We start from the raw sequence: 22198 nt of genomic DNA, 5'->3' as shown, positions 1-22198 counted from the left end.
AAACCTGACGGAATTAAAAGGAGAGACGCGTCGCTCCACAGCCCTCCCGACGGCTCGCAGAAACGGATAAAATGCTCCAGGAAAGGAACACACAGACACGTGGGCATCTAGGGCCCTCACGGAAGGTCTATCCTTCAGTGGCCAGTGCCTGAGGTCGGGTGCAGAAGGCCCCAGACGGCTGGCCGGGAGCTCCCCACCCTCCGCAGGCCCCGCGGGCTCCCACATGCCTGCCCCGAGCTCGTCCCCCATCACACCAATGCCTTAGTTTAGGGACAGCGTGTGGCCGGCCCGGCAGGGGCGGGAACAGCCGCCTGTGAGCCCACGGGCAGAGAATGAAGCCCCAGGAAAGAGCAGCGCCACACGGGCAGGCACGGCGGCCACGCAGGGGGCACACGGCCCTGCCAGACATGCGAGGAAGTCCCCTCAAGGCTGCCGCCCAGCAGCGCAATGAGCCCGCTAGCGACCCGGGGAGGTTCGCGTCTCAGGACCGGTCGGCGCACAGCCAGGGTCTCGGCACCGCGTGTGACCACAGCTGCACAACCGACGGTCAGTGAGAGGAGCCTGGGGCTCGGGACGCCAAGGCAGAGAAGCTGGACGAGGCCCGAAGGCGGCCGCGCCAACCACCCTGACACCTGCAGAGGACGCCGGCCAGCGCCCCCGAGCCTGGAGGCGGCTGGAAGGAGCAACGAGGCTCCACACTCAGCCCGCAGCTCAGGGGACAGCCCGGCCGGACCCCGAGGACAGCCCCCGCAGTGGCGCTCCGGGGCCCCAGCGGGCAAGGGGTTTCAACTTACCTTCTCCAAGTCCTCTCGCAGGCGGATTTCGTCCTGCAGCTTCTCGCGTAAATTTCTATTCTCTGCTTTTAAGATGTCGATTTCTTCCTTGAACTCAGTCGAAACAAGCAGGGGTTGAGCCTTGCATTCAGTTTCCAGACCTGAGACGCCATCCGCCACCTCCGTTCCCACGTCCGAGGCCGCGCTCTGTGCGCACAGGAGGGTCGCCTGGGCGAGCTCTGCGGGGGCCAGCAGGCAGGACCGTCAGGCTGACCATCCAAAGCCTCAGACACCTACACGGAGAGCCGGAAACTCCCCGTGTGAGCTCCAGCCTGGGTCCCAGGTGACTTACTCGGGGGGCTATGGACGGCAGAGATTCTGGCCCCTCAGCTGCTCCAGCCAGGGCTCATCACCATCCATGCACAAGAAGGAACAAGTGTGGCTCAGGGCATGCCCATCGGTGCCCAGAGACTGGGTCGTGCCAAGTGGCGGCCACAGGGCACCTCTCACGCAGGATGCCAAGCTGCATGCTTACAGGCCGGCCCAGCTCTGAGGAGCCCCCTCACATGGCCCTGACCGCTGGCCCTCGGAGTGGGACCCTCTGCTTCGCTGCCTCAGCCCTAAGCTGGATGACGACAGCGCCCACCCTCGCCCGGACTCCACATCCACAGCCGGCCTCACACCTGCTCTCCTGGGCCCCACCACCCGCCCCCCCCCGGGATGACCTCAGCTTCCCGTCCCCGTGCCCCTGTGCTGCTGCCCCTCGGCCTCCAGGGAAGGTCCTCTGGCACAGGCAGGGGCGAGTCAAGGGTGGCCCAGGCACCAGACCCCCCCCACAGGTGCGCACCTGAGCCGGGCTCTCCCGAGAGCCCCGCGTGCCGCTCCCCTTCCAACACCTGGGTCCCCACGAGGCCCGCCTCCAGCTGCACCTCCTGGGAGGACTGCCACACCGCAAGCTGGCACCGATGGTTTTCTTCTAAAGGGAGCGAGAGTCTCACATCCTGCCGGACAACAGACAAGTTCCAGACGAAAGAAACAAGCAAAACGCAGGGCGAGCCTGCTCTGCTCTGGGAACGGGTGGGAAGCCGCGGGCAAGGGGCTCCCGCCTCGGAGACGACGGCAGAAGCCGGGCAGCAATGACCGCGCAAGTGCAAAGATGCTCGTCCTCAGCGACCACCAGAGTCACAGCCAAGGAGACAACAGCCAGGAGTCAGGAGAGAAGCACGCGCTCTGGCAGGCACGTGTATGCCGGGCACACACGCCAGACGCCATACGCAGTCACACATCACGCGTGCACACCGAACTTTTGGTTAAACACACATAAACTCCACCCTTTTTCTCCTGTGGCAGCACCCACGGCACGTGAAACTTCCTAGACCAGGGATCAGACTCACACCACAGCAGCGACCCGAGCTGCTGCAGTGACACCACCAGGTCCTTAACCTGCTGGGCCAACAGGGAACTCCTCCGTCATTTCTATATTCCCTCAAATGACAGGGAAATTATTTAACTTACAAACCCACAAGGAGGAGTTCCCATAGTGGCTCAGCAGGTTAAGAACCCAACTGGTGTCAATGAGGATGCAGGTTCGATCCCTGGCCTCATTCAGTGGGTTAAGGATCCGGGGTTGGCATGAGCTCTGGTGTAGGTCGAAGATGCAGCTTGGATCTGGTGTTGCTGTGGTTGTGGCGCAGGCCGGCCGCTACAGCTCCAATTAGACCCCTGGCCTGGGAACTTCCAAAGGTCGTGGGTGTTGCCCTAAAAAGAAAAGGAAAAAAACCTACAGGGAGAAGAAAAAAAAGAAGTAATCATTGAATGAAAGCTGACCAACTGCAGGAAGCCAGCAATCCCGGGATGCAGAAACGCCCGCTCACAGAGGGTTGGGGAAGAGCCACGTGAGAGGTGCCCAGACCCCAGGAGGCCAGGGAGTGGGTGCAGGGCACACAGGTGACTGTGGGCCCCAGGGGCTGCAGACCAGGGAGGCCAGGTGTGGCCTGGCGGGGGTGTGGGGATCTGGCGACTGTAGTGCGGGGGGGAGCACAGCCCCCTGCGCCCTCTCCTCGGGGGCCCCAGCAGGGGCTGGATGAGACCGACGGCCCCAGGAGCGAGGCTGCACCCCCACGCACCGGCGGAGCCCCAGCTGGTCAGACAGCCTCACAGACAGCACGGCCTTGGGTCACCAGCCCATGCACATACCATGTGCATCCCACACAACACACGGACAGACGGACGGACGGAGACAGAGCAGGGACGAGGTGGGAGCGCAAGAAACCTCTTGGCACTAACAGCTGTCTTCACAGGTGACCGAAAACACGCCATCTCTGACACCGAGCAGGAGGTCGTGGAAAAGAACCCAGGACTAGCAGGCAAGGCCCTCAGGTGCTCAACATGAAAACGCAAAGAGGAAACCCCACTGCAGGAGCTCGCTCGTGGTGCAGTGGGTTAAGGATTCACCACTGTCACTGCAGTGGCTCGGGTCGCTGCTGTGGTGTGGGTTTGATCCCCGGCCCAGGAACTGCCACACACCGTGGGCAACTCCCCCAAAAAAAGAAAAACCCCAAAAGCAACATAAGAGAAAGAAGGACCACAGGAAACCTGTGGCTTCCCCTTGCGGTCTGGCGTGAAGCCCAAAGGGACCTCAGAGGGAGAACGAAGCACACGGAGGAAGAGCTGCTGGGCCAAGCTGAGCAGCAGCATGAGACGCCCGGGGTGGGGACAGAGGCAGCCCGCCCAGGCCCTCCCTCGCTCCGGGCTTGGAAAGTGGACACAAACAACCACTCAGGACCCTGAAGAGCACGGAGGGCCCGGGCTGCATGCTCCGCAGAGCCTCCTCTGCGCTGGGAGCAGGTGCACAGGCTTCCACAGTCACGCCGCGCCGAGAGCAAGGCCGGGCCAGGAAGGAGAGCGCAAAGGCCCGTGAGAAGCCGCCCAGCACGCGTCCCAGCAGCATGTGCCCACTCCCCCTGAGCGAGCCTGTGTGACGTGGGGGCTGGGGGCCCGTGGAGGGCAGCGGGGTGACAGCCGCCCGTGGGGGAGCCAGGCAGGATGCAGCCTCCAGGTCAGGCCTTGAGCCAATCGTGCTCTGCGCAGGCAGACCACAGTGAGACTTCATCCACAAACCACAAAACACCCGTTCCTCTGCTCGAGGGGTGCCCCAGAAACAAGCTTTGTGCAAAGGCTGGAAGTTCAGGTTTGGAAACATAAAACTGCCCACTTTCCAGCGAAAGGTGAATGGAACACCGCCATTCCAACGCGTCACTGAGATGCTCACGCACCTCAGAGCACAAGCGAAAAACAAAGTCTGATCAAAAAACGGGCAGCGGACCAGAACAAACAGCGCACGAAGACGCAGACGGCCAAGAGGCCGACAGGAGAAGGCGGGGCTCAGAGAGATGCACATCAAAGCCGCAAGGACAGAGCCCTCGCGCCTGCCAGAAAAGCCACTGCTCAAAAGACAGCGGGGAACAAAGGTTGCAGCGAAGGCGAGGGGGCGGAAAAGCACCGCTCGGGCGCGGTCGGCGGGCACACAACTCGGCGCAGCCGGATGGAGAACGGCGTGGAGGGGCCTCCCACGCGAGACACGGAGCCGCCGTGTGAGCCGGCCTCCGCCTCCAGGTGACCCCCAAGGAAAACAAAGCTCGGATTCAAAAAGACACACGCGCCCCCATGTTCACGGCTGCGTCATTTACAACAGTCAAGACGTGGGAGCAGCCCAAGTGCCCACAGCAGAGAGCTGGGTAAAGAAGATGTGGCATAAATAAATGTACATGAATACACAAACACAAGTACACACACACACACACAACGGAAACACGACTGAGCCAGGAAAAAGGACAAGGTCTTGCTGTTCGCAACAGCACAGATGAGCCTGTGGGAGACCCCGGAAGCACCACGAGTGCGACCGAGAAAGGCGAACACTGTACAATCCCACTTTCGTGTGGAATCTGAAAAACCGACCTTGTCGAGAACAGATGGAGCCGCGGGTGGAACTGCAAAGGGACCAAAAGATGCACATTTCTGGAGTTCCCGCTGTGGCGCGGTGGGTGAGGGATCTGGCGTTGCCACAGCTGCAGCTAGGGCTCCACCCTGGCCCGACTCCACATGCCAGAGGGACACGAGCACTGCGTTGCATTAACCGTGTTGTGCTGCTCCAGGGGGTGAGGACAGGGCTCGGGAACGTTCTCACCGCAAGAAAAAGGAACTGCGGTGACGACGGTACCCCCGGTGCCGACCCCGCCCCCGAGACCTGCAGGCACACCTGCTGCCGCCAGACGCAGTTACCCGGCAGTAAGAACAAAGACGCCGCACCTCCTGCCGCTCCAGGCCGGGGCGCCATCCATCCGGACGGTCTCCTCTCTCTGGCTCAGGCGTCCCGTCTAAAGAGGCGCTGGATGGATCAGAGAGAAATGAGTCTCAGGAACGTCCCACGTGGCAGCTGTCCACTCAACTCCTATCCGTCCCTGCGACCCCACGTCTGCGAGGACAGGACGACCGACGGGAGTGTGATGGGAGTGTTGCAGCCGCGGGGGCAGCGGGAGATGCGGTCCCAAAAGACGCGCCTGCCCGCCTGGGGCCCATGGGCATCCACCGCCAGGCGCACAGGGCAGACCAGCTCCCAGCTTTTCCTTTTTTTAACGGCCGCATGTGCGGCAGACGCAAGTTCCAGGCTAGGGGGCGAGTCAGAGCTGCAGCTCCCAGCCTACAGCACAGCCACAGCCTCGGCAGCCTCACTGAGTGAGGCCAGGGATCAAATCCGCATCCTCACAGACACTAGTCGGGTTCGTCTCCACTCAGCCACAGCAGGAACTCCTCCCAGCGTTGGCATCATCTTGCTTTGAGACCCAAGCATAGAGTGTGTTTCTAAAACAAAAGGCGATGTGGCATGAAGTCCCAAACAAACCTAGACGTCAACTCAGCTTAAGGTCCCTGTATTTCAAAAACAAACTTAGGGGAGTTCCTCTCAAGGCTCAGTGGTTAACGAACCCGACTAGGAACCATGAGGTTTCGGGTTCAATCCCCGGCCTCACTCAGTGGGTCAAGGATCCAGTGTTACCGTGAGCTGTGGTGTAGGTCGCAGACACGGCTTGGATCTGGAATTGCTGTGGCTGTGGTGTAGGCCGGCAGCTGTAGCTCCAGTTCGACCCCCAGCCTGGGAACTTCCATATGCCACGGGTGCAGCCCTTAAAAAAAAAAAAAAAAAAAAAGACACAACTTAGGACGGCCACTGCTGTCACCTGGTTTCCACAGGCTGCAGCCGAAAGCCCTCCTTCCCCTCCTGCAGCCGCTGCTCTAACAGGGCCAGGTCTTCCTGGTGGCCTCTCTCAGCTTCCCTCAGCTTCTCCTCAAAGTAGACTCTCAATCCTTCCAGCTCCGACTCGTGCTTGGTTCTCTCCTGCTGCTGCTGCAGCTCGAAGTCCCGCTTGAGGTGTTCCAGCTCCTCCAGGTGAGACGCCCGAGCCAGGAGCTGCTCGTGTAGCTCTACGGGGGAGAGGAAGCGGCGTCTCGCACTGAACCGCCTGGGGAATCAGGAGCTGTCTGAGGCACGCAGGGTGGCGCTGGGGGCAATCCCAGAGTCTACGACGTGACATGGGACCCTCTGTGGCTCACGCCACACGGCACCGGGGGCCACAGAGGGAGCAGAAGCGTGAGGAGCACTCCACGTGCTGCTGGGGGCTCTGAAGACAGAGGGCCACCTGGGGAGGAACATGGGCGGCCCCAGGCCAACAGGCAGCAAGCAGACGCGACCTCGGTCCCACAAGCACAGGGACTGGACTCCGCCTCGACCTGAGGGGCCGGGTCAAGGCCCGGCCGCACGCGTTGACCGCAGCTGTGGGTGACCCTGGGCAGAGACGGCCGCGCCAGCTCAGACGTCCAAGCTGATAAATGTGGGTGGTTTTAGCCGCCGAGTTGGCGGGACTGTGTGAACAGCAGCAGAGCAGCACACAGACCACAGGAGCACCCGATCAAGAGGATGCTGCCGGCATCCACCACCTCGAGGGGCAGCGTTCACCCAGCGTGGCTGGAAACGGAGATGCCAAAGCACAGTCCCCGGAGGACCCTGAACACAGGCTGAGGACGCAGCAAACGGGCACCAGCTGCAACACGGGAAGCCTGCCTACACGTCAGCTGACCGGCTCGGCCAGCCTCCACCCGCTGCTGGATGCTGGGCGCCTGGCCCGGGCCGGGCGGGGCCCTCCCACCGCCACGGGCAGGTCTCTGCCCCCCCACGATACGAACCCACCAGGGCAGCTTCTACAGCTTCAGGCCTGCCTGCCAAGCCCGCGTCTCTGCCCCGTGTCCCCCGCCAAGGTGCCACTCGCCAACAGAGACCTCTCCAACTCGGGGTCTTGTACAGCACCCCAGTACCACCAGTGAGCTGCCCTCGGCACATGCGGCCCCCTCCAAAACCGGAGCTCAGGGCCACAGGAGCCAGACAACACCTGCCACAGGTGAGCCCACGGGACCCAGGAGGCAGCGTGTGGCAGGGCCCACCTGTAGCCCAAGAAGAGCGTTGCCACGGCACTGGGCCAGGCCCACAGGTAAAGCCCTGACATGAGCAGGGCACATTAACACGAGCGAAGACACAGCTTCCAAAGCCACTGCTCGCTCCTCGCCCGCGATGAACGGGGCGGCGCACAGCAGCTTCGCGCCGCGAGGCTAGGCATCGACATTCCCGGCGGTTTACAAGAGCACCGCACGACTGCGACATTCCAGCTGGGGGTCCGCGATTAAAGACACAGCTTTCTCTACAGAGGACCCGAATCTTCCGCACGAAGCTCCTCACCGCTCAGCTCCTGCCTGCTGGACCTCGCCGACTCCAGCTGGGCGCCCAGGCGCCGGATCTCCTCCTGCGACCGGGCCTGCAGCTCCTCGTACGACGCGCGGAGGTTCTCCAACTACAACGGGAAGGTGACGGACGGTGTGGGACGCCTGACAGCACAACTCCCACCCGCAGCCTGCAGCCCAAGCCCAGGCCAGAGGTGCGGGGGCCCGGCCGCGGCCTCCCTCCCATTGTGCGGCCTGTTGCGGTTTCCTCCGTGTTGCTCCACCAGCCTTCCTGGGAAGCAGGTCTTTCAGACGTGAACAGCTTGCACACCGAGCAGGTGCCACCTGCCTGCCGACCCTGCACCATTGGAGCCGCCCTCGCAGGCAGGGCCAAGGGCAGGCACGCGGGGCAAGGGCAGTGCCACCTCTGCAGCCAGGGCACAGGACAGAAGGGGCCCTCCTGCCCCCTCTCCCCTGGGATGAGGGAGGGCCGGTGGGGGTGCCGCGGTCCAGGCTGCGTGGCCCAAGCCGGCCTCTGTCTGGGGCAGAGGAGGCAGGAGCAGCGCCTGAGCCGCGAGGCCTGACGCCAGCTCCCGGGCCCCACGTCTCCGCGTCTGCAGACCCGGACACTCCTTCCCGATTTCCTAAACCCATGCTCAGGACACTGCTGGGTTCCTAGTCTGAAGGACGAGAGAAGTCCCTCGGGTCCCCTGCTCTGGCAGGCGAGCTCCAGTGAAGAAAGAGGCCTGAGAGCGTGCGCACAGCGTCCTGCTAACTTCCCATTTGTGGAGCCGTGGCCTCGCGCCCGCGTCCCAAGCCTGCAGGCGTCCCTGGGCGCCCCTTCAGCGCAGGAGCTCCCTGAGGAGGAACTGAGAGCCATCATCGGCGCACAGGCTCAGACTGGATCCTGACTTGGTTGCCCACCAGCCCCACCAAACACTAAGAGGCTCTTCATTTCTTTCTATTTTTTTAATTTTTAGGGCCGCAACCTATGGAAGTTCCCAGGGCAGGGACTGAATCTGAGCTGCAGCTGTGACCCACGCCACAACTGCAGCACCGCCAGATCCTTCAACCCACGGAACCGGGCCAGGGCTCCAAGCCTCTACAGTCAACTTCTTAACCCACGAAGCTCCCGTTGTGGCTCAGTGGCTAAGGAACCTGACTGGGATCTATGAGTACGCGGTTCGATCCTTGGCCTCACTCAGTGGGTTAAGGATCTGGAGTTGCCGTGAGCTGTGGTGTAGGTCATAGACACAGCCTGAATCCCATGTTGCTGTGGCTGTCTCACAGGCCGGCAGCTACAGCTCCAATTCGACCCCTAGCCTGGGAACCTCCCTATGCTGTGGGTGCAGCCCCCTCCCAAAAAAAAATGGTTCTTAACCCACTGTGCTACAGTGGGAACTCCCCAAAAATCTCTCTAAATTCGGGCTTATAGTATGGTGTCCCTCAAAAAACTAAAAACAGAACTACCATGTGACCCAGCAATTTTACACTCCTGGGCGTATACCTAAAGGAAACAAAACCACTAATTCGAAACCATACATGCACCCCCGTGCTCACTGCAGCACTAGTCACGCCAGCCAAGACACGGAAGCAACCCAGGTGTCCATCGACAGAGGACTGGATAAAGAAGATGTGGTACATACACACAGTGGAATATTACTCAGCCACAAAAAAAAAAAAGACTCAAATAGTGCCACCTGCAGCAACGTGACGGACCTGGAAGATATTATGCTTAGTGAGAAATATTATGCCAATAAGAGAAAGACAAAAACTGTATGATATCACTTATATGTGGAATCTAAAAAATAAAATGAATGTATACACGAAGCAGAAAAAGACTCACAGACATAGAAAACAAACTCGTGGTTAGCAATGGGAGGGGCGGGGGAGGGACACAAAAGGGACAGGAGATCATGAGGCACAAACGACTACGCATAAAACAAGCCCCGGAGCTCCCATCGTGGCACAGCAGAAATGACTCCAACTAGGAACTATGAGTTTGCGGGTTCGATCCTGGCCTCACTAGGTGGGTTAAAGATCCTGCATTGCTGTGGCTGTGGTGTAGGCCAGCAGCTGTAGCTCCTATTGGACCCCTAGCCTGGGAACGTCCATATGTTGCAGGTGCGGCCCTAAAAATACAAAAAATAAAATAAAATAAAAAATAGGAGTTCCCATCGTGGTGCAGCAGTTAACGAATCCGACTAGGAACCATGAGGTGGCGGGTTCGGTCCCTGCCCTTGCTCAGTGGGTTAAGGATCCGGCATTGCCGTGAGCTGTGGTGTAGGTTGCAGATGCGGCTCGGATCCTATGTTGCTGTGGCTGTGGTGTAGGCCGGAGGCTACAGCTCCGATCGGACCCCTAGCCTGGGAACCTCCATGTGCCGCGGGAGCGGCCCAAGAAAAGGCAAAAAGACAAAAAACAAATAAATAAAGAAATAATTAAAAATAAAAAATAAAAGACGCCCCAGGAGAAGTGCCCTGTGGCCGGCAGGTTAGGGTTCTGGCACTGCGGCAGAAGGGCGTGAGTTCAATCACAGACCCGACTGCAGAGCAAAGGGAAACACAGCCGGTGTTTCCCAACTACACACGGAGGAGGAGCTCTGCGAATTACGACTGCTGTACACCCAAAACGGAGATAATTCCGTGAGTGGACTACGCCTCGATTTAAAATAAAGAAATACACAAGTGAGGGTGTAAGTTTCAGCCAAGGACTGAACAGGAAACGGCCCCAGTGCAAGATCTCCTCAACCCTCCTTCGCAGAGGATTCCAGGGAGGACGCGCCTGCCTACCTCGAGCTGGTTCTCCTTCTCCTTTTCCTTGAACTTCAGCTCCACGTCTCCCAAGCACGGGCAGCGCTCGGGCGGCAGGTCTGCGTGTGGCGGCCTCGGGGCGGCTTCATGCTGCGCCTCCGGGGTCTGAGGGGAACCTGGAGATGGCACAGACCTTGGTGATCCGCGACGCCCACGTCCTCCTCAGCAACGACAGCTGCACACATGCTGGGTCCCCCAGGCGCCCGCCAGACCCCGTTCTCAGGACCCCGCTCTCTTCCGGGTGGGGGGGACGGAAAGACGCCGGCCAGCGGGCCAGCAGACAGCGCCTACTGACCAGCAGGCATCAGCACGTGGGTAACAGGTGACCCAGGACAGAAAGTGCACAATTGCACAGTACTTTTTTGGTAGCAATTTAGCAGCAGAGTGTGCAAAACGTATCTCCAACAAAAAGGTTTTCAGGAGTTCCCATCGTGGTGCAGTGGTTGACGAATCCGATGAGGAACCATGAGGTTACAGGTTCGCTCCCTGGCCTTGATCAGTGGGTTAAGGATCTGGCGTTGCCATGAGCTGTGGTGTAGGTTACAGACGCGGCTCGGATCCCGCGTTGCTGTGGCTGTGGTGTAGGCCGGTGGCTACAGCTCCGATTCGACCCCTAGCCTGGGAACCTCTGTATGCCGCAGAAGTGGCCCTAGAAAAGGCGCAAAAAAAAAAAAGGTTTCCGGAAGGTTCAGGGAACTTGAGGGGGCTGTGACCAGCCAGGGACTCCGAGGCTGACTCTGTCCTGCCAGCCGGTCACGTGGCATTTATGGCGTTACAGGAAAACTCCGCCCCTTCCAAACCTGCTCATTTTAGAGACTCACATTCAGCCTGACTTGGGGCTTGAAAGATCTTCTCCAATTCTGCTCTCTGTTCTGCCAGTTCTTTCTGAAACTGGTTCTGTAAATTCTCCAGTTCTAACTGATGCTTTTCCAATAGTTCTCGCCGCAGGTTTTCTAAGCATAAATCTCTCTCGGATTCCCAGTCTTGCTTCAGGGCCTAATTTAAATGAGGAAAAAGGAAATGATGGCCAAGAGTCAATCATCAAGGAAAAAACTTAACTGCACATCTGAAAGCCAGGAGTGGTTGTCGCCCAGGCCAGACTAGACTGTCAGGACAGGACACGACAGGGACGTCCAGGCAGCCCCCCACTCGGCTGAAGGGGCGAGAACGGAAGCGCCTGCAGGCAAAGAGCCCAGGACAAGAGAACCAGGAGCACCTGCAGGAACAGAACTGGTCTCTGTGCAGAAGCACACCCGTCCCCGCACAAGATCCGGGCCCTACAGCGACGCCCCTGCGCCCTGCCAGGGCCACGGCCTGTCCCAAGAGCCCTGAGAAAAGTCCCCTCCGTCCAGCTCAGAGGGGGAGGGGCTGCAGCACGAGCCCCCACCCCAGAACTGATGGCCATCCTCCACCGACCACGCGTCCAGAGCAGCCCGAACACAAACGTGCACACGCCCCGAAGGGAGACACGTCCCGGTCGTCACCCACTTCCTCTGCTGTCACCAGCGCCCACGGCCCTCCCGCACGCGGAGCCTCGAGAAAGGGCTGGGGCAGGAGGATCAAAAGGCCAGCGAGAGATTCCTCAGAAAGGAGCTAATTCCGTGCCACCCTAGAGCAGAACTCCTTCCCCAAACAGGGGCATGGAGTGCGAGCAGCTGGACAGTCACAGGACCTGCCCCCGTGGTCAGCACTGCGAGCGGGGCCTCCCCGCCACCCCCAGCTGTGGGCGCGCTGGTCCCACAACTGCCCTCGGCTCCCCGAGGCCCAGGCCCATCCCTTAATCGCCACCATCCGCACCTCGAGAGGACCCAGGTCTATGTCCAGGGCACACCAGGGCCAGGCCGAGGGGGCTGCTCAAAATCCACTCGGGACGGAAGAGCCTCGCGTCACACAAGGCAACACGAGGGCCCCAACAGGCTGCTCTGAGGGGGGTCCACACTGCAGAGGCCCCGACACGCAGCTCCAAGGGGGCCACACCGCGGAGTAAGGCGCACTTCCACTTCCACCAGCACGAAGCGAGGGGCCCAGGGGCCCAGCGAGGCACAGGCTGGAGGGACAGGAGGAAGGGAAAACTACCGCGTACCCAGAACGACGGTTCTCACCCACGTACCTCTATCATCTGGACATTTTTCTCCATTTCTGATCGTAGCTTCTCCTTCAGCTCAGCTGCAACAGAAACGTAAAAGCTCGCTTGATAACTGAGGCTCAGACAATTCAGTCCTCCAGGGAGAGGAGGCTCCAGCACCACCGGCCGCCCGCGCGAACTCACGGCAACATAACGGGACAACAGGACAGGAAGTGAGGAATGAGCATGTGACGGTGTCAGGTGCCCACAAAGGGCGGGAACCCAGCCGGCGCGATGGTCCAAGAGCAGGAGAGGCTGGCTCTGGGGCCGCATCCCGATCACGAGGCCCTCAGCCCGCCCACTCTGCACCCGGCCCCGCGCACCCAGGACCCCACCGGCCGGGCCCAGGGCTGGAAGCCAAGCAAACCGGGACCGTAACGACGCCCCAGGTCCCCACACCCCCTGCCCAAGGAGCCAGGGAGGGAGGTGAGGCTGGACCAGGCCAGGTGTGGACAGAGGTGGGTGGGCACCAGGAGAGACGGCTGGGCCCCGGAAAATGGGCGAGCTGGGGCAGGGAAGGTGACACCAGGTGACAGCCGCCCCACGCATGCACAGGGCGGCCTGAGCAAGCCCAGAATTCAAGCAAAGGTCCAGACGCCACCCTCTGAGGCCAGGCCACAGGGCCCCGCACGGCAGAGTTTCAGGGGGCATTCCTGGGGGCACGTGGACTAACAGCACCAGGACAGGCCTGACTGAGGCAGCGCGTTTCGCTGGTTTCACTTGCGACGCAAGTGGGAGAGGACGTCTGCCCAAGGCGACCGCAAGAAGCAGGGACGGCAGCCAGGGGCCAGAGCGGGAGGCTGTGCAACCGCAGGGGCTGGGGGCGGGGCTCGGGGGGAGGGGGGGACAGTCCCAGGCGAGGCCCGCGGCGAGGTGCACACCCGACAACCCACGGCAGGCACCCTGCAAACATTCTGCTGGGTGACGCGTGTGGCACCCGAAGGGCAGCTCAAGGAAACGGTCCTGCAAACACCCGATGTTGACACGAAGGAGCGGCTACCAAAAAGCGAACCCGGGAACCGGAGGACCGAAACATCCGCGAACACGCCGAGGCCAGAGGGCCACCCGGCCCCCGGGGGCGGGCGTCCCGGGGCGGAGGGGCTGGGGCGCGGGAGGGGCGGCGGGGGCGCGTACCTGTCTCGCGGCCGTGCTGCTCCCGGACCAGCTCCAGCTCCCGCTGCGCGCCGCTCTGCAGCAGCGCCCGTTCCTGGGCCAGGCGGCCCAGCAGCGCGGCGCGCAGCTCGCTCAGCGCCGCCTCCTTCTCGCGCTGCAGGGCGGCCTGCGTGCGCTCCAGCTGCGCCGCGTGCGCGTGGCTCAGGCTCAGGCGCAGCGCCTCCAGCTCCAGCGGCGGCACGGGCTGCGGGGAGAGAGGTGCTGGGGCGGCTGTGGGGCGCGGCCGGGGGTCGGGGGGCTGGACGTTCACATCCCAGAGAACCGAGAGGCAGGGCTGCCGGGACGGACGCGGGGACTCTGGAAGCTCCGTGCCGCCGAGAATGCACAACGCTGCGGCTGCTGTGGAAAACCCTGGTCGTGGCTCAAAAACTTAACAACAGAACGACCATGTGATCCACAGTTCCGCTCTTTGCTTTTGGTTTCTGGGGGGGCGGTTTTCGGTTAAGCCCAGCGCAGGCACAAGTTCCCTGGCCAGGGGCTGCTGCAGTGACACTGCCAGATCCCTAACCCGCTGCTCCACAGGAGAACTCCCGAAGTCCCCCTTCTGGGAACATCCCCCCCCAACGCCATGCAGAGCAGGTCCCCCAGCGACCATCTCCGTACACGCACGTGCACAGCAGCACCGCTCGCAACACAACCCAACTGCCTGTGCCTGGACGAACAGGTGGGCAGAATGGGGTCCATCCATCCAAAGGACATAATCTGGCCTTAAAAGGAAGGAACCTGTGACACATGCTATGACCGGCATGGACCTGAGGGCATCATGAGCCATGAAATAAGCCGGACCCAGAAGGCTGACTACGATTCTACTTACTGAGTGTACAGTGTCCTCAAAACTGTAAAGACAGGCGTTCCCGCTGTGGCTCAGCGGTAACAAACCCAATTAGTACCCATGAGGACGCAGGTTTAATTCCTGGCCTCACTCAGTGGGTTAAGGATCTGGCGTTGCCGTGAGCCGTGGTGCAGGTCACAGATGCGGCTCGGATCCCGCATTGCTGTGGCTGTGGTGTCTGATTAGACCCCTAGCCTGGGAACTTCCACATAATGCAGGTGCGGCCCTAAAGAGAGAAAAAACGAAAAAAACAACGCAGGAGAGACGGAAAGGAGAAAGGCGGCTGCCAGGCGCTGGGGACTGGAGAGGGGGAGGTGTCACTTCAGTTCACAGGGTGTGACGGCTGCCCAACGTTAGGGATGTGGGTATGCCACAGAACTGTGCACTTAAACACGGTTAAGACAGTAAACTTTATACGTATTTTATAATTTTAAAAAGACCATGACAAGGAGTTTCCTTGTGGCTCAGTGGGTTAAGGATCCAGGGTGTCACTGCAATGGCTCGGGCCTGGGTTGGATCCCTGGCCTGGGAACTTCCACATGCCCTGGGCACAGCCAAAAAAATAAAATAAAATAAAATAAATAAGTAAAGACTTAATAATAGCCATTATTTTGTATTAACTTTTGATAGCGTATAATTTATAAGACCACTGAATCACTATGCTATTCACCTGAAACTAATATAATGTAAATCAACTATACCTCAGTAAAAAAATGAAATACATACTTTCAATACAACGCTTTGAAATTGGTCAATCTCATAAATTTTCTCCAAACACCAATAAAAACTGAAATGACTGGGGAGTTCCCAGGTAGCCTCGTGATTAGGGCTCAATGCTTTTCACCTCTGTGGCCCCAGGTCCGTCCCTGGTCTGGGAACAGAGATCCCACATCAAGCCATGCACATCGTGGCCAAAAAATAAATAAATACATTTTTGAAAAACTGGATTGATTAAGGAAAGGTAATCAATTCCGCACACATGGACTTCACAGCAAGCAGAAACCAGAAGGGTAAGGCTGGCCCCCAGCCTGCAACGCGTCCTCGCCACTGGTCCAGGAGCTCCCCCCGCAACCCGCTCACAACCAGCCGCGTGGGCGTCGAGGCCCGGACCCCCGGGCCGGCCGGAAAGCCGACGTCTGCCTTCAGCACCCCCCAGACCCGGCCCACGGTCACAGGAAGGCAGACCCGGACTCAGTCAGGGGCGCACAGCCAGACTGCGCAGGCGACTCCGCCTCCTGGGCGTGGGGTTTCCAGGCCTGCGGTTTGCGGCTTCCTCCACTCAAGGCCCCCCCACCCCGACAAGGACACCCCTTAACGCAGGGCCCTGGGGGAGAATACCTTAGTGACGACCCCAGGCTGCTCCTGTCGGGTGCTGTCCAGCTGCTGCGGCGGCCTCTCCGGGTCCTCCGGCCTCTCTCCGGGGGCGTCCCCCAGCTGGAGGGGAAGAGCCGGAGAAGAGCATCACCCACCTCCACGCCCACGGGGTCCCCCCGCACCGCCTCCCGATGAAGCTCAAGCACCCGACCCCTGTGAGGTGGCTACTTCCCTAATGATGCTGCTGCTCTCTTTTGAACGAATCTGCTTCTGCAAATTACACCGCTGTGTGCCCAACACTTAAATCATCACATATGTTTCTCCACACAGTCTGGTCTTTCAGATTCATGCACGTTTTCTTTCTTTTTCTTTTACAGCCACACGTGCAGCACGTGGAAGCTTCCAGGCTGGGGGTCGAATCTCAGCTGCAAGTGCCGGCCACAGCCACAGCCACAGCAGCACTGCACCTAACCTGCATGTGCGACCCACGCCGCAGCCCGCAGCAACGCCGGGCCCTTAACCCACGGGGCGAGGCCAGGGGTGGACCTGCACCCTCACAGACACTAGCAGGGTTTTTAACCGACTGAGCCACGACGGGAGCTCCCTATGCACATTGTCTAAGCTCTTCATTGTATGTAAATTCAAATGCTTTAGCTTCGAGATTTTCCTCTTTTAGGTAAACCTTTTCCTTGATAATTTGCAGAAGAGAATTTTTTGTTTCTTTTTGTAAATCACATCAAAATTGAGTTTAAACTTTTCTGGCAGATTTTCCCCCGAGAGTTCTGACCCACACGTTGACAGTCACTTGGGGCTTTTATCTGCAAAAAGCTCAGGGCACTCAATTCACCAGTTCGTCCACTCGCAGGTGGCGTCCACCCTCACGTGCACCTTGTCCCTCCAGCGCAGACCTCGACGACACGTCACTCTTCCGACGGGGAGAGAACCGGGGTCTGCGAGGCCCAACCGCAGTTACCGGTTTTTCTGGGCAGCGATGACTACTTGGGAGGCCGACAGTGCAGTTTTAGTCTTTCTTACGGGCCTCCCAAAGAACGATGAGAGATTTCCTTTATTTTTTTTTTTTTTGTAAATAGAGAAAACATTTCGTCTTGCAACTGCTACTTGGGTCCACCAGAGCCCCATGTCTAAGACCCAAGACGGCTCTAAGCATCTTGCTTCTCCCGCATCATGATGCGCTTCCATCATCATAAGCACTGTCCTGCCACACACAAGTGTTCCCAACTGGGCCAACAACGACTGCGGTCACAAGGGGGCGGCAGCACCAGGGAGCACCCAGGAGGATGGGGGCCGGTTCGCCTCTGCTTTCTAACTGACGGGAGAGCCTCTCTCTGTACGGCCGTTCCTTAAGAATTCCTCGTTTTCCTCCCAAGTGACAGAACAAAGTCGGCGGCGGGGACCCTGCACAATCATCAGATGAACCCAGAGGAGAACCCAAGGAGGCCCGCCGTCAGGGCCAGGGTGCCGGCGAGGCCGAGGGTGAAAGTGACGCCGCAGACGCCAAGCTCTCACAGGACAGCACCCGCACCGGTCTCCCCACAACCGGGCATCCGCGAGTGAACGATTCATCTGAGGACAAGCAGAAATGAGAGGGCTGTCCCGCGAAGAACTTAACGCCCCAAACTGCAAGATTAGGTGAGAGGACAAATTCCAAGAGAAAGCGCAACTGAGGAGTCTGCTAAGCCGACGTCAGTGAGTCGGCTCTGTCATTAGGGTCTTTCCACAAAGACAGCTTCAGTCCCCGACAGCTACACCGTCTTACACCAGTGAGAACGGAGGACACGCCTAGCGCATCACCTGCGCCAGCACAACCTCGCGCCTTTGCCGTGTCAACTGCGTGAACCCTGTGACTTTTCTCTTTGAAGAGGAAACGAATCACACTCACTTTTTCTTTAATGTTGAACCTATCCTGTACTTCACCAAAATACACTCCACTCACAGCCGCCACACTGTTAAGACAGAAGACAACATCACCACCAATGATGACGGCTTACAGAACAAGTAAACCTTTCCTACGCCGCCACCGAAAATATAAACTCAGCTGTTTTAAAACACAGCTCAACAGATCACGCTGAACATGTACCTACACACTGACCCGGCAGCTAAACACCTAATTACAGCCCCAAAGATACACTGTGTGGGAATGTTTACAAACAAACCAACCAAGGTACATTCATGCAGCAAAACACTATACAACAACGAAGATGAATGAACTACAGCCTTTACCATGGATGAATCACTAAACAAGATGCTGGATACGAAGGCCCAGACTCAGGACGTGTACGCTGGATTACTCTATTTAAAGAACACTCAAAGCCAGCAAAGCTAACCTACTGCTCTAAAGGTGAAGGTGGGAGCCCCTGGTGAGGCCCAGCACTAACAAACCCAGCTAGAAACCACGAGGACGAGGGTTCGATCCCTGGCCTTGCTCAGTGGGTTAAGCACCCAGTGATGCAGTGAGCTGTGGTGTAGGCCAGCAGCTGCGGCTGCAGCTCCAATTCGTCCCCTACCCTGGGAACCTCCATATGCCACAGGTGTGGCCCTAAGAGAATAAATAAATAAATAATATGAAAGTCAAGGTGCTCCATACACAGAAAGTAACTTGAGCTGGATCACAGACTTAAACATAGAAACCAGACCATAAAGCTTCAAGAAGACACAGGAGAGTATTTCACGACCTCAACACGAGGAGAGATCTCCTGGACAGGAATGGAAATCACTACCCACAGGAAAAAGCGATACATTCAACAACAAAGTTAAGAGCATCCGCTTATCCAAGACACCATTAAGAAACTAGGCAAAGAGCCCACTGCAGCACAGTGGGTTAAAGACCTGGCATTACCGCAGCTATGGTGTAGGTGTCAGCTGCAGCTCAGATTCAAACCCTGGCCCAGGAATTCCCATATGCCACAAGTTGGCCAAAAAAGAGGGAGCTCCCATCGTGGCTCAATGGTTATCGAGTCTGACGAGGAACCATGAGGTTGCGGGTTCGATCCCTGGCCTCACTCAGTGGGTTAGGGATCCGGCGTTGCCGTGAGCTGTGGTGTAGGTCACAGACCTAGCTCAGATCCCGTGTTGCTGTGGCTGTGGCGTAGGCCGGTGGCTACAGCTCTGATTAGACCCCTAGCCTGAGAACCTCAATATGCCACAAGTGGGGCCCTAGAAAAGGCAAAAAGACTAAAAGAAAAAAGATAAAAAAGGGAAAAAAAACTAGGCAATCAAGAGTAGGAAAAATGTTAAAAACTACTACAAATCAACAAAAAAGACAAAAGGGAATATTCGTACCAAAACAAAGCCAAAACAGCAAAATCCACACACTCAACGATAGACTCCACAGAGTTTCCTTGTGGCTCACTGAGTTAAGGAATCCAGTGCTGTCACTGCAGTTGCTCAGATCGCTGCTTTGGTGTGGGTTCAGTCCATGGCCTGGGCCTGGGAACATCCACATGCTGCAGGGATAGCAAAAAAAAAAAAAAAAAAGCCAAGCATTGTCAATGTTACAGTCAAAAATTATTAAACATGCCAAAAAGATGAAACTGACCCATAACAAAGAGAAAAACCAGTCAAGGGTATAGACCCAAAAATGCCAGGCATGATAGAATTACCAGATGAGGACACTAAAATAGCTATTATAGTGATACACAGTATTTTTCCAAATGAATATAATGAGTGAAATAAAAGATACAAAATACCTGAAAATTTTTTAAAAAGTCAGTGCCTACTTAAAAGATTAGACATTGCAGAAGAAAAGATCGGTGAGCTTGAAAACAAGCAATAGAAACCATCGAAAATGGAACAGAGTCAGAGAAACAGAGAATGGAAAAAAGTTTAATAAGCAGAGCATACAGACTGTTAGGATAACTAAGCAATCTGAGATAGATTTCAAGTGTATTTCATGTATATGTCAAACACAGAAGCGGAAGGATGTAAGGAATCAGCAAAAGTGTTTGCCATGGACCCTTGGGGCGGTAACAGGTTCAATGAGGGCTTTGGGTAGAGCTGCACTCTGCCAGGACCGATGCCCTCCTAAGAGGAAGAGACGTCAGCCTGCCTCTGCAAAGAGGCCACGGGAGCACACGGAGAGGTAGCTGTCTGCACATCAGGAAGAGAGGCCTCGCCAAAACCAACCCCAACAGCACCTGACCGTAGATGTCCAGCCTCCAGAGCCACGAGAAAACAATGTGGGTGGCATCTCAGCAGCAGCCTGAGGCGGCTGAGACACCGCCTCTCAACCTCCCGGGACCCATTCCCTCCCTTCCTCCAGCTGGCCTCCCCTACACAGCCCAGACCCACAGGCCCTCACCCCAGACACTCTCAACTTCACACCAACCCCAGTGCCCACCGAGGCTGGGCCACACGCGCATGTCCTGGGCAGTGAGACGCCCGCCCTGGCTCCCACCCCCGCATCCAGCACCCGGCAGGATCGTGAGCTTAGCCTTGGAAACGACTTGATCAACCAGAGCCCAGTGCTTGTGTGCAGTTCCTTCTGCCTTCATCTGACCGCCTCCCTCACCTCCAGACTTGCCGGGTCAGCAAGTCCCCTTCCCCTTCCCCTTCAGGAGGGGGCCACACACCCCGGGAGTGCAGCTAGGGTCAGCTGCTGCATCCTGCGTTCCCTCAGGGGATCCTCTAGCAACAAAATTTTTTAAATTTGCATACACATGTTTTTGGCTTTTTTAACTTACCTTCCCACACAGAAAAGTGCCACAGCCTAAAAAAAGTCCATGCTTCACCTGTTCGACTCTCCCCTCCACCAACTTCTGACACTGACAATCTGTTTCCCGTCTCTAGAACTTCACCTCTTCTGGAATGTTACACAGATGGACTCACACGGTTGCAGCCTCTCAGGCCGGCCTCTTTCAGTTTAGCACTGTGGATTTAAGATTCCTTCACGTCTTGCCACGTTTCGAAGGCCATTCCCGACGGGAAGCACTGAAAACTACTACAACAAAACACCTTCTGCACATGCCTCTGACTCACTTCTTGGAATTTACCGTGAAAAACATACCTCCTATGATGCAATAACATACACACCAACAAGGTCACTCGCAGCAGCACCGTGTGTCACGTAAACTACCAGAAATCACCTAAATGCCCATTGGTGGAAGAGGGGTTAACAGACCGCGGGGCCTGCACTCAGCAGATGTGCTGTGCAGCTCGGAAGAAGGAACGAAGAAGATCTCCAGGAACCGACCGAGCGCGTCCAAGGTCTACGTTAGGGAAACAGCCACGTGCAAGAGATCCCTTTCACATAAAAAGGGACATAAACAAACACGCACTTACAAGGACAAACCAGGGATTAAAGAGAGTGTTTGTCTGTGAGGGGGGCGTGTAACTGAGGAGGTGGGAAGAGGAGGAAATGACAATCTCTGAGTACAGCTCTGATTCTTACCTTTGGGTTTTGGATTTTGTTTTGTTTTGTTTTTTTGCTCTTTAGGGCCACCCCGGAGGCATACGGAGGTTCGAAGGCTAGGGGTGGAATCAGAGCTGCAGCGGCCGGCCTACACCACAGCCACAGCAACATGGGATCCGAGCTGCACCTGCAACGTACACCACAGCTCATGGCAATGCCAGATCCTTAACCCACTGAGCGAGGCCAGGGATCGAACCTGCATCCTCATGGCTCCTGGTCGGATTTTTTTTCCGCTGCACCACAATGGGAACTCTGAGCTCTGATTTTTAGAACCTTGGTAACTGTTTCACTTACTCAAAAAAATAAATAAAATCAACTTGGATGTGAGAACCAAAATAGAATACAAAGAAACAAAACAAGTAAAACTAACTGTACTATAAGCAAATAAAATAACCACAATGAAGAGATAAGGAAAAAAAGAACCTAAATAACTTGGGAACACTAAACATCAAACTTTGGAATGATAAAGACAAAAAGAACTACAGGTTCCCCCACTACCCAGCAGCAGAGCAGTCCTATAAAAGCCTTCATACGCCAAAACGGCATAAAAGTACAGAAGCAATTGCCTTTCTCCGTGAAAGTGAAAATCACCCCTGGATTCCTATCAGCAAAAACAGGTTCTCATGTAGATCCTTCATGAAAGCGAGGCGGCAGAAAGCAAACATTCGGAAAGCGGGGCTGCCTGTGTACACACACGGCTACTCCAGTTCCTACACTTGTTCTTCCTGGGGGTGAGAATGAGCAACTCTGAAACTAAGCTGCATGTAGTCAAAGACTGAGCAGACAAGCAACGATGCTGCAGAGAGAAGCCAGGTTTTCAACTCTGGGAAAAAGGAACTAAAAATAAGGAGAAAAGAAAAGCTAGAAAAAGTTCTGTGGTGTTGGACTGGAACTGAAGATATTCGTGTGAATTCATGGACGTTATTATACGTTGACTAGACAATGAGACAGACGGAGACGTGTCTGTGTATGCAT

At 57.2% G+C, this 22198-nt stretch overlaps 1 protein-coding gene across 7 annotated transcripts in view; it reads right to left on the bottom strand.

Annotated features, from left to right (window-relative positions):
- Positions 1-22198, bottom strand: part of PCNT (pericentrin) — a 104877-nt gene that overhangs the window by 76506 nt on the left and 6173 nt on the right. For all 7 annotated transcript variants that reach the window (XM_047798573.1, XM_047798547.1, XM_047798581.1 and 4 more), the window contains exons 3-12: positions 15820-15915; positions 13611-13833; positions 12462-12517; positions 11173-11347; positions 10331-10467; positions 7558-7669; positions 6008-6251; positions 5082-5160; positions 1621-1774; positions 795-1012 (exon numbers count right to left, since the gene is read on the bottom strand). In XM_047798573.1, coding sequence (XP_047654529.1) covers positions 795-1012; positions 1621-1774; positions 5082-5160; positions 6008-6251; positions 7558-7669; positions 10331-10467; positions 11173-11347; positions 12462-12517; positions 13611-13833; positions 15820-15915 — 1494 coding nt within the window. The remainder of the gene's footprint in view (positions 1-794; positions 1013-1620; positions 1775-5081; positions 5161-6007; positions 6252-7557; positions 7670-10330; positions 10468-11172; positions 11348-12461; positions 12518-13610; positions 13834-15819; positions 15916-22198) is intronic.

This window comes from Phacochoerus africanus, chromosome 1 (assembly GCF_016906955.1).
Source record: "Phacochoerus africanus isolate WHEZ1 chromosome 1, ROS_Pafr_v1, whole genome shotgun sequence".
Classification (NCBI taxonomy): Eukaryota; Metazoa; Chordata; class Mammalia; order Artiodactyla; family Suidae; genus Phacochoerus; species Phacochoerus africanus.
The sequence above is the reverse complement of the archived record's forward strand: the minus strand, read 5'-3'. Positions and strand labels throughout refer to the sequence as shown.